Below are 13,000 nucleotides of genomic sequence, written 5' to 3' on the forward strand. Positions count from 1 at the left end.
TCTGAAAGTAAGAGACTTAATACTTTAGCTTGGATTTCTTATAAACAAGGACATGTTCCTACACAACCACAGTACTTTTCCACACCTAAGGAAATGAAGAGTACGTTCCTAAAATTATCTAATATTTAGCATATTCACACATCTCTAATTATTCCCAAATGTCCTTTGTAGCTTCTGCATCTTCTTTCTCAAGCCTAGAATCCAGTCCAGGGCTGTGTGTTGCATTCGGTTTTAATGTTTTGTAAAGTCTGTTGAGTCTAGAACAGTTCCTTCAATCTCCCTGAAAGAAATCAGACCAGTCGTCTTGCTCAGCACCCTACTCTCTGGTTATTTGATTCTTTCTCATGGCTGCGTTTTTGGAAGGAACTATTGATGAAGGAAGCTATTCTTTGTGTAAGAATGTCAGTCAGTATACAAGGAAGATAGAAGTAGGAACTCAATATTCTGCTACTTCCTATGAAATAATTATTGAAGGCAAAGATATGAACACAATTAGCAGAAAGGTTTTCAGGAACAGGATATTCATAAAATGTCAAAGTATTACCCAACAGAACACTTGCTAATTGCAGTGGGGGAAAACATGACCTTTGCAATGGAGAGATTAGGTGCCTGGGGGGACTGATGGTTAAATTTAGCATCACTAACAGTGGAGTGACCTAACAGGACCTGCCTCTGAGGTGCTGCTGTAAGAAGTGTGTGCCATCATCTGTGAAGTATTCTTGCCCCAAATGCTTAATTAAATCTCTTCAAGCCTTCAGACCTAACTTAGAGTTTACAGGAAATACGGGCTAGAGAAGCAAGTTGAATGACACCATGAGGAAATAATCACACCATCTAGTAATGCTTCTAAATGAATTTGCATTTTATTAATCACGATCACATTTACCTTCACCTGGCAAACAGCAGTCCATATGCACTTGAGACAGGTTTATTGAGCAGGCAAACAGAGCGTGGACACGATGTGTGAACCGCTTGCAGTACCTGCTGCTCTTGGGGAAGCACAGAGCACAGTAGAGTATGCTTTCTTTGACAGGGTCATATAGTAGCTTGTATGGTTTCTTAATAAATATAGAAATTTAGCTCACAGATGTGTCAGTCTGCCACCTTTTAGAAACACTGAATTCACTTAGTTAAGTGTAAGGATGAAGGATGGAAAATTGATTCTGCCCCAAGCACTTTACATACAGAAGTTTATCTGTTTGGCAGTAGAGGTATTTGGAAAGAACTAGAAAATTGGCACAATTTAATTTGGTGCCAGCCTATGATGAATTTGGTTCTGAGTTTTGCTATTCCTGAAATTGGTCTTCCAGAAATACTCTTAAGGTTAAATTGTTTCGTCAAGGCAGTGCATTTATTAAGTGGTCATTGTTTCAACTCTAATTTATTATTGATCTTTCAGGCCCACAGCAGCAGAACTTTTAAAATGCAAATTCTTCCAGAAGGCCAAGGTAACATGCTTAAAAACCCAAGTAAAGCTATTTTGAAATCACTGTGAATTTATATGTATCGTATTTGATGTTAAACTGTTGGGAATATTTGTTTTGCAGAACAGAGAGTACCTGATTGAGAAGCTGCTTACAAGAACACCAGACATAGCCCAAAGAGCCAAAAAGGTAAGTGCCATTAGCCTTCATGACCCTGTGGGAACCAGTCCCCAGGGAAATGAAACCCGTAGAAAAATTGGAAAAAGATTTCCACATATGCAGGATATGCTATTCAGAGGCTCTCTCATTAGTGATTACTCAGATAACTGCATTTGCCTTTTGGTTATCTCAGCTAGTTGTTGTACATTTGGGTGTGGAAACAATTTGAATCTCAAATGATTTCATTTTTCCCTTTATCAGCTTTGCTTAAAGAAGGTCAGAAAGGAGGGGATATGATGAGGTTTAAATACCGGAGAGGTAAAATATCCTTGAACGTCTTTCCTTTGGGTTTTACGGAAGAGGCATGATCACTTTTTAGATACAGTTTGTAACGATGAAGATAAAAAGCACAAGTTTTCGTGGTTTGAATAGCTGTGAGATAGCATTCTTTCCTCATAAAAGACCTATGGTCCCTTTTTTAGTTTACCTTATGTTAACTAAATTATGGTAATGATTAGCTGAAAAATTTTCCATTCTAGGTTTTAGATTTTTAAAATGGCATGTATGTATGTATTTATTTATTTACGTATTTTTCCAGAAACTTATTTGTAATTACAGATTTCATCGTGGTTGAAACCTAATACAATTTAACCTTTGGTTTGGTTTAGTTTGGTTTTTAAATTAAATTAGATATTTATAATTAAAAATATGTATATAGTAACATATTTTAAAAAGGAGGTTCTTTTCCCCCATTTACAGTTACAGAGAAAGCTGACATGAATCTGTGTTGTCTGTGCTGTAAATAAAAATGGGAAAGAAATGTGTTTTAGGGATTTTATCTCATCTTGCCAAGGTATACATAACTGAATGTTAAATTCCAGATATTGCCTTTTCTAAAATATTCTGTAGAAAATGCATTAGCTGATGCTTTAGAATTGTTTTAAATGGATTTTCAAGTGGGTTTTAAGAAATGTCCCACTCTGTGAAGGTATCTGAGCTTCTCTCCTGGACCAGAAGAATTCTGTGGGGTGGGCTGGTTTCTGGACTGTGGTTGGGGAGGACTGATGTGTTGACTTTGGAGATATGAGCCCAGTTGGTCTCTGAGGGGACAGGGAGCGCTGAGCAGATGGTCCATCAGAGTGGAATATCTGAAGGGGAAGGGCAGAAAACCTAAAGCTTTCGTTTGAGGCCACTGGAGTTTGAGGACTCCTATCAGAAGTCTGGAGGAGATGCCTGGGGAGATTCCCAGGAGTGTTGGAGTCTAGCATGGGGTCTTTTGATCAAGTATTTAAAATGTCAGCCAGAGTTGAAAACGCCATTTGAAAGCCATTAGCTTATATAGTACATGTCCTCAAAGGACTTTTTCTTATTTTTGGGTCCACACTTCTTTTGCTGGAAGTGTCATGTGATCCTATCCTGTTAGCTGGTCCCTGAGAGGTGTTTTCCAGGCCCCTTTCTCTCTGCAGCTTTGGCCTCACACTCCAGCTCCTTGCTGAGTGGCCTGCCAGCCTCCCTATCGCGGTGACTCCACAGGGCCCACCTTCTCTCCCAAGCCTAACCTTCCTGTGCTCTGTATTTCTTTCCAAGCCCCCCAGCCTCAGAACCCTGGGACTATATGTGAGCCCTCTTCCCTACCCTGTCTTTCCCATCTAACTGCTCTCCACATCTTCTCTACGATTCCCTCTGCAATTTTGGTTGAAACCTTTTTCTCTACTATTTTTAACTGGACAATTGAAATAAATTTCTAACTGTTCCATTCTTCCTTTCTGTTCTTTCTTAGGCATTTCTACAAGATTAACTTTCTGGTCACATCACTTAATTGCTCAAAAGTGGTTTCCAAAATTAAACAGGAACAACCAGAAGAGCAAATAAATGAAAAAAATAGGAATTTAAAAAATAGTTCCTGTCTAATAAAGACCAAGATCCTTAGCCTTAAATTTATGGCACTATTTCAACTTCCAGTCTTACATTCTAACCTCCAGCCAAACTGAACCATCTGTGGTTCCCACTGTGTAACCCATACTTTCCTTTGGAGGTTTTTGAAATTTGAAAAAAATGACGAATCTGTTCAGGCTGTAACCTTCATTTCTTTCTTTTTTTAAAAAAACAAAAACAAAAACAAAAAAACTTACTTTGCCAGTCATGGTGGCTCCCACCTCCCACCTGTAATCCTAGAACTTTAGGAGGCTGAGGCAGGCGAATCACAAGGTCGGGAGATGGAGACCATCCCGGCTAAATGGTGAAACCCTATCTCTACTAAAAATACAAAAATTAGCTGGATGTGGTGGCTGGCGCCTGTAGTCCCAGCTACTTTGGAGGCTGAGGCAGGAGAATCATTGAACCAGGGAGTCGGAGCTGAGATTGCGCTGTTGCACTCCAGCCTGGTGACAGAGCAAGACTCTGTCTCAAAACAACCACAAAAAACAACAAAAAAAACTTATTACATATTAGTGTGCTGTGCGTTCTGAACCCCAGTTTGCATCTATCTTAATAAGCAACTAGAGTTCTATGAGATGTGATTTTTCAACCATGTCTTCTGCTATTTACTTGCTCTTTGCTTTTAGATGAACCTCAGGTCTTGTTCCATCATCCATCCCTTCAAATGCAAGGTGGCCGCACAGCTCAGTGTCACACAGGAGTAAAGGGAGAATTAAAATTAGTTCTGTAAGCATCCTAGAGAAAAGAGAGTGGCCTGTTTTGATGTTATCCTGGCTCTCTAGTTTCATAATATTGGCTGTTTTCCCATCATAATTCTAATTTTAATGAGCAATTGGGTTATCATCTACCCTCCACCCCTCACCTGTGGGTTCTTGGGCATACACTGCCCAGGACAGCATAGATCATGGTGCATTTCTCATTCATAGTAAGTGCCCACAAATGTTTACTGACCGAATGATCACGTGCCAAGGAAAAGCCCTTTGAAACTGTTTTCCACTCATTTGAACCCCCAGAATGCTTGGCATACATGTGTTCCTAGGATTCCTTTTGTGTGGGCAGTCTGCCCGCAACCCCTGCTCTGGCTTGTGATTCTGGTAAACAACCATGATCATCCTTATGGGAAACTTCGTGCAGACATGGCTGCTAGAAAGTAAATGTTACTTTAATCACCCTGTGCACTGAAATGAAAACCTTTATTGTAGGATTCTCTGCTTGTCTTAGGTTGTTTCAGTGTTTAAGTAACTTCTGTTTAAAACTTGGTTCAGGGGAATTGTTAGTTTATTTGTTCTTAGACTATCTTGATTGAGATCTCGGCCATTCTCCTGTTCACTATCGCGCCTCCCAGTTGATCTTGCTCTGGTTTCTGTGGTATAGATTGCTCCTCAGAGGCTACTTGTTGATGTTGATCCATTGATTTTTGTCTTACCAGTTTGCTCTTTTTCAAAGAGAAACAGACAGTCCATTGATACATGAGTGTTTAAATGACACCTAGGCCTGTGGGCAGGGCTCTTGGGCACGGAGGCAACCATGTTGATTAGAAATTTGCTGTCATAAGCAGCATTCTCTTCTCCTTTCTTCTGGTCACCAACATTAAGAGATAATTTTCAGGGTGCATTTTTCTTTAATATGAACAATTTTCATATTTAAAGGAGAAGAGGGGCTGGTACTGTGGCTGGCTGTTCGTAGAAAGCCCCATGGAGCCCACCAGTGCTATGCTTTAGCAGGAGAGAAGCATAGGCCCATCATACTCATGTTTGGCCAAAATGTGATGTTTTTGTTGCGATCCACATAATTCCACGAGGGTAGATGATCTTGTCTTCATCCGGATTGACTCCTCTAAATTATGAAAAAATAGAAAATGGAAAAAGTTCGATGTGGCTTCTTTGGTAATTTATTATGCAAAACAATTTTTTTGGTGTGTGTGGTAATTGTAGAAACTGAGGATATTTATTTTCTTCCTACAGGCAGAAAATTTGGTTCATTCTGGGTTCTTTTGCTGACATTGTTATTTAGGGATCATCTTGATTTTCTTTGGCTCTAATTTTTCTGTCCGTGAAACAGCAATTCTGTCTGACTGCAGGCGTGTGGTAGAGGGTAATATAAGATTGGATGTTCCTGGACCTCAAGACACTCTATATATTCTAAATGAGAACATGCTAATAATGACCCGTGAGAACAGAGCTAAGTGCAGCTGTATAACTTTTTTTTTTTAACTTTTCACTATCTTCGTGCATGAGAAGAAAAGGTTTCGTAGCCATCACTGCCTCTCCTATGACTTTCTGAGGGGCCTGTCTCCAGCCATATTTTGGAGTTTGAAAGCTTAACCATGTAGCGTTCCATCTTTTACTGTGCTGAGTTCACTAGGTGAGGAAGGGAGTCAATGGCTTGGTTAAAATTGAATGTAGATATTTAGGGCTGTGTGCATCTTCTTTTTTGTTTGTTTGGTTTTTTTTGATTATCAAAATGAGTTATTATTATATCCTTTTCTTTGTATTAAAGACAGTATCTTGCTGTTTTTACCCATGTTTCACATCAACTCTTTTTTTTTATTATTATACTTTAAGTTCTGGGATACATGTGCAGAATGTGCAGGTTTGTCACATAGGTATACATGTGCCATGGTGGTTTACTGCACCCATCAACCCATCGTCTGCATTAGGTATTTCTCCTAACGCTATCCCTTCCCTAGTTCCCCATCCACCTACAGACCCCAGTATGTGATGTTCCCCTCCCTGTGTCCAGGTGTTCTCATTGTTCAACTCCCACTCATGAGTGAGAACATGCGGTGTTTGGTTTTTTGTTCCTGTGTCAGTTTGCTGAGAATGATGGTCTCATAATCTGTGTGCATCTTCTACAGGAACATTTAACCCTCAGAGTTGGCTGATGTCTAAGTTTTACGTTAGTGATAACATACTTGAGGCACCACACTCACATGCATATTCATGTGCTTTCTGTGGCTTTCTAAAACCAACATATGGGTTGGACGCAGTGGCTCACACCTATAATCCCAGCACTTTGGGAAGCTGAGGCGGAAGGATCCCTTGAGGTCGGGAGTTCAAGACCAGCCTGGCCAACATGGTGAAACCCTTTATTTGCTAAAAATACAAAATTAGCCAGACGTGGTGACACTTGTCTGTAATCCCAGCTACTCGGGAGGCTGAGCAGGAGAATCACCTGAACCCGGGAGGCAGAGGTTGCAGAGAGCCAGGATCGTGCCACTGCACTCCAGCCTGGGCGACAGATTGAGACTCCATCTCAAAAAAATAAAAATAAAAAATAAAACCCACATATGGCAGGACAGAGGGCAAGGGGCTTGTATGCAAATGTCTGAATGCTTACTGCTCAGCCAAAAAACATACTGGCCATAGGAGGGAATGAGGAGGAAAAATGTAATAGGCAGTTCTTTCCCTATGGTTGCCTGTGTTTTCACTGGATGTAGATTTACTGGAAGATTATTGCTTGTACTTTCTTAATCATGAAATTAAGTAAGCAATTAACTAAACAGTACAATGTTTAGTCATTATCAGAAAGAGGTAAAGGGTATCACATCACTGCTGTCTCTGGGTGGAACCATTGTGAAGTAGAAAGACTGGGATGTTGTTTGCAGGTCCCAGAATTTCTAATATCAGGCTATAAGATGGGTTTCATGCCAAGGACCCAAGGCCCTTGGCCCCATTGGATCCACCGATTTGCTTAGGTATCAGTGGGTAGGAATATTTCAATTCACATTTATTTAATACTTACAAGTGTTGAGAACTTGTCCTGTTTGTTTTTGCCTTTTTTTTTTTTTTTTAGATGGGGTCTCGCTCTTTTGCCCAGGCTGGATGAAGTGCAATGGCGTGATCTCGGCTCACTGCAGCCTCCACCTCCCAGGTTCAAGCAATTCTCCTGCCTCAGCTTCCTGAGTAGCTGGGATTACAGGTGCCCACCACCATGCCCGGCTAATTTTTGTTGTTTTAGAAGAGACGAGGTTTCACCACGTTGGCCAGGCTGGTCTTGAACTCCTGACCTTAAGTGATCCTCTGATCTGGGCCTCTAAAAGTGCTGGGATTACAGGCACGAGCCATTGGTGCCTGGCCTGTTTTTACTTTTTATTATGAAATAATTTCGGACTTACAAAAAAGTTAGAAAAATTGTGCCAAGAATTTTCATATATGTTTTCTCTTACTCTCTATTTTGAAACATTCCACAGTAGGTTGCAGACAGAATGCCCTTTACCTCTAAATATACTTCACTGTATATTTCCTAAAATCAAGGACACTCTCTTACCCAACAACAGTACAGTTTTCAACATTAGAAAAAAGAACATCGATGTAATGCTATTATTTGTAAGATCTTATTTGAATTTTGCTACATTTGCCAATTTTCCCATTCATGTCATTTATCTGGTCCAGGATTCAGTTCAGAATTACTGAGTTGTTACATCTCCTGTAGTGTCTTTTAATCTAGAACAGTGTTTCTTTTCCCAACTGGGACTCCTTTGAAGAGTATAGGCCAGTTATTTTATAGAATGTCCCTCAGTTTGGGTCTGTGTGATATCTCTGAATGATCAGATTCAGTTTATGCACTCTGATAGACATACCTCAGAAGTGATGTTGGGTTCTTCTCAGTGTATCATATTAAGAGGCACATGGTATTGATTTATTCTTTTACTGATGATATTCCCTTTGATCATATGCATAAGGTGGGACCTGCCAGTTTCTTTATTGTAAACACAAGTATTACTTCTTAATAGGATGGATTTATTTACATTCATTGATTACATTAAACATTAAGAGATAAAGTGAATATATTTACTGTATTGAATCATCAATCTTTTTTCAAGGAAACATTTATACTTTATGTCATTATGGCTGTACATTCATAGGCTATTAATGAGGAATTTTATTAATAGATGGAATGATAGAAATCTTGTGTATAAAAACACCTTGTTGACTGGGTGTGGTGGCTCACACTTGTAATCCCAGCACTTAGGGAGGCCAAGATGGGAGGATTGCTAGAGCCCAGGAGTTTAACACCAGCCTGTGCAACATAGCACGATTCTGTGTCTACAAAAAAAAGTATTTAGCTGGGCATGGTGGTGTGTACCTGTGGTCCCAGTTACACAGGAGGCTGAGGTGGGAGGATTGATTGAGCCCGGGAAGTTGAAATTGCAGTAAGCCATGATCACACCACTGTACTCCAGCCTGGGTAACAGAGCAAGACCCTATCTCAGACAAAATCAAACCCCAAATGACAGTAGACTGGATAAAGAAAATGTGGTACATATACACTGTGGAATACTACACAGCCATAAAAAAGAACAAGATCATGTCCTTTGCAGCAACATGGATGGAGTTGGAGACCATTATCGTAAGCAAACTAACACAGGAACAGAAAACCCAAATGCCACATGTTCTCACTTGTAAGTAGGAACTAAGCCCTGAGTAAACGTGGACACAAAGAAGGGAACAATAGACATGAGGGCCTACTTAAGGGTGGAGGATAGCAGGAGGGTGAGGATCGAAAAACAACTTACTGGGCACCACACTTATTATCTGGGTGATGAAATAATCTGTACACGAAACCCCCACAACATGTAATTTACCTGTATAACAAACCTGCACTTGTGCCCCTGAAACTAAAATAAAAGTTTTACAAAAAACAAAACAATACAAACCACTTTGCTAGCAGATGTAGGCAGGAAGTGGAGGTGCACCTGCTGCCCCAGTCTCTATGCCTGGTCTGGAAGCAGCAAGAGCTATTATCTATATCTTTTATTGGGTGAGCTGCCTAATCTCTCTGAGCCTAACCTATAAGGCAGAGCTGACAATCCTTACATTGTGTTGCCGTGAGGATGAGAGATGGTCTGTGCAGGATGTCTGGGGCTCTGTTCGACACGTAGTGGGTGCTCAGTCGACAGTGGCAGGGTGATTGTCATGTAAATAAGGAGAATGATTATTGTGGCTACAGAAGACTGGATGATTTAGAAGTATGTAGTGAAATCAGGAGTGAAGAGAGTGTCCTGTAGGTGGGGTGGGGTGCAGATGGGTATTGAAGGTTGTTTCTGCATTGCCGTTGCTTTGGATGAAATGGAGGAAAAGCCTATGGATGCCTACAGAAAGAAGGAAAAGAATTACAGTAGTTAGTTCATTGCCGTTGCCTATTCACCTGTCTCCATGTTTTCTTTTCTGATCCATCAAGGTGCTGGCAATGGGTGAGAACCAGGGCTTTCTTTCACTACAGCAAACCCTCCCTGCCCTGAGGAGGGGCGTGTGTGTGTGAAGAGCCTAAGAGTAGTAAGAATTAAATACAAACACAGCCAATATTCTTTCACAGCTTTCAGATCACTTTCATATATGCTTCCGTATTTGTTCCAAACGATTGTTCTTGAAGACAGGTAGAGCAGGAGTTACTGTCACACTTTACAGATGGAAGTGTGAGAGGTGAAAAAGGACCTGCCCAAAGTCACATGGCCAATAAGCAGGAGTGAACTCCAGTTCTTATTCTCAATCTGTGCTCTTTCCACCAAATCATACCTCAGAATGAAGAAGAAGAGAAGGGAGAGGACAGGAAGGAAGTGTAGGTGGAGAAATGTAGGAATGAAGGAAATGTAGGCAGAGTTAAATGGCATACGCAGGAAAATGGGAGCGCATTTGTCATTCTCAGAGTGAGCCGGCCACCATTAGTACGAGGAGGGTGTCTGTGCTATTCACAGGCACTAGGAGATGCTGCAGGGATCGTTGCAGGAATCTGGGAGGTTTGCCAGGGTTCTAGCAAGTGTAGAGGGAAGGAGGTGACAAAAAGGCTTTGGAGATTCTGTTGGAGAGAGAGATGGCTAGTGAAAGTTTGGTTAGCATTGACAGTTGTTAGATGCTGTCAGAAGCTCAGCTTCTCACTCATGAGGTAGCAAAGGTAATAATAGCTATGTTTGGGAGGACTAAATTAGGTAATACATAATATAATAGTGGTTGGGACAAAATAATAAATGGCACAGGTTTTAGCAAAATTTTTTATCACGTATATTGCTTTTATTACTATAGTTATTATAGTCAGTATTGTTTTTGTAACATTTATGATTGTTGCCACAGCTGTGGGCACCACTGCTGCTGTTCCCATTTCTGCTGCTGCTAGAACAGCTGCTTCCATTACAACCACTGCTACCAGCAGTGGGCACTCAAGTGCACGTGATACAAGGACATAACAGACACCATGAAACTCACCTTTCTGTGAAGAACGCACAAACGTCACAAGACACGCAAAATTCAGAGTGATAGAGAATAAGTGCTTTGGTATGTGGGCATAGCATCTGTGCTACAGCTATGGGAAAGGTCATGAAGCTGGTAGATGGGGGACATGTGAAGGGGGAAGAGAGAAAAATAGTATTTATTGTGCACCTTTATGCATCTGGCTAGATGCTTACTTCTCTCAATTACTGCAGCCATGCAACAATCAGGAAAGTCCTGAGTATAAGATATGTTAAATAGGATAGGCCAGAGGATAAGATACGTTAGACTATTAAAAACAATTTTTAAAAGCTATAAATATTTTGAAATATCAGCAGAAAAGGAAAAACCAACTATTAAAAGTGAGTTAAGCTATCCCTAAAGGGTTACAGGATTTTAAAATTGAGAAGAACCATAAATATCTCCTGGTTTGCCATGCTTCTGTGTACAAACCTGAAAATTAAAGCCTAAGGTTGAGCCTTAACCACAACTGCATCATCATGTCCTCACAGAGTCCGAAGCCAGTATCCCAGTTTTCTACCATTTAGTTTCTTCTTTTAGTCGATAAAGAGGGAAAATTACTCTGAGTTTCTACAGAATTGCTTTTTTCCCATCCTGGAATCTTATAATTAACTTACAAAATATTGAAAGTTACGCATTATCATTAAAGCGGAGAAGGGTGATTTCAAATGCTTGATGGATTGATGTTAGTTTTGTTCCAAGTTTCCCCAGTAGAGGGCAACAATGGGTTTTAAGTCTGTGCCGTTGTGTAAAGCTAACAGCACAAGTTTTGGCTTTGCCGAAGGTCTCAGACTTGGAGTTGAGGGATCAAAGCGGTGTTACGTCCCTGCTGAGCCATGAACACGAGACACCTTAGTCAGTTGGGTTGTTATTTTACTAGGCAGGAGATTGAAGGAGATTTAACAACTTTTCACTGTCACTGTTTTAAAGTTACATTTTCTATTAGCAAATCAAAGCAATCTGACATTTGCATTTTATGTAATTCATGTCAGAAACAAACATCTCAATTTTGAAGATGGGTTTGGAGAGCCTCCAGTATTTTTTGGTCTCAAGCTATTTTTAGAAAATTCTTTGGTTTCTGCGGTTCTCCTTAGAGCTTGGTAAATACGGGTAGAGAGGAGTCAACATGTACAATAATAACAATGAAGGAGAAGTGGACCAACTCCTGCAGTTCCCGTGCATATTGTGGGTTTGATATAAAATACTCCCGGTGATCCACATAGGCCTGAGTGCATGTCCTCTCCCCACTTTGTGTTTCCTTTTCCCATCCTCTTGCTTAAAACTGACTATGTGCCTTGGGAATAAATCTCATTGAGGAACTCACATGCTCACAGGGAGGAGGACAAGGGTGGTTGAGGATATTATTTTTCCTATTTTAGAGCTGAGAGAACAGTAGGCCAGAGAGGTTGAAGTTACTGATTTCACTGGGGCTGTTACAGGGACAGGCGTTCGCGGAGTGTGAGCTTATTGCTGTTTTCACTGCTTTTTTATTTTAAATGCATTGCTTTTTAGTCATTTGAGAACTGGGAGTTCCTTTGGTCAGAAAAGTACTTTTGGTCACTAGGGGGTGCTATTAGAACAGTTCATTGACGAAGAATCTGGACAGGAAGCCGCAGATTTCTTCCTTTTGCTCTCTGTCTGTGACTTGACTGGTGTTTTTGCTGGGGGTGAATTAGGCAGAGGTGAGGGTAGAGGACAGAGCAAGGGGGAAAAGCATCATACAGAATTACTTTCAATGCATTTGGTGAACTGAGGTTTTTTTGTTGTTGTTGTTTTGTTTTTTAAAAGCCTATGTTCTGGGAAAGTGACCCCTTTCTGGTTGCCTTTGACTGGGAGCTGAGAGGATCCACTCTGGAAATTGTAATTTGCTGATCCCCATTTAGGGAAGATGTCTTTACTTTTAGATGGATCTTAAAAGACAGTGAGCCGTGTAAGCTTTTATAGACTTGGAGGTCCAGTTTTAGATATTTAGAAATAATGACACATACTCCAAAATTATTGTAACAGATACTGTTTCTACAAATTTTAGTTTGTAGAAAACTAATTGTTACTGGAAATCACGTCCAGTTAGATTTGTGAGGTCTGCATAGTCTTCAGACATATTATGTGTTTCCTTTTTGCCTTTGGGAAATTTGCTAACTTTTCCCAAAAGCTTGTGTGCGTGAGCTAGCTTTTCTGGAACTGAAATGGCATGTTACGTGCTAAGAGAAGCTCCCGACTGCCTCCTCCTCCTCCACCTGTCCATGCATCCTG

General features: G+C 40.6%; 1 protein-coding gene across 1 annotated transcript in view; it reads left to right on the plus strand.

Moving 5' to 3' along the window:
- Positions 1–13,000, plus strand: part of STK39 (serine/threonine kinase 39) — a 293,703-nt gene that overhangs the window by 116,895 nt on the left and 163,808 nt on the right. Inside the window, exons 9-10 of the mRNA XM_050752820.1 lie at positions 1,400–1,448; positions 1,548–1,613. Of these exons, the coding sequence (XP_050608777.1) occupies positions 1,400–1,448; positions 1,548–1,613 (115 nt within the window). The remainder of the gene's footprint in view (positions 1–1,399; positions 1,449–1,547; positions 1,614–13,000) is intronic.

This window comes from Macaca thibetana, chromosome 12, assembly GCF_024542745.1.
Source record: "Macaca thibetana thibetana isolate TM-01 chromosome 12, ASM2454274v1, whole genome shotgun sequence".
NCBI lineage: Eukaryota > Metazoa > Chordata > Mammalia > Primates > Cercopithecidae > Macaca > Macaca thibetana.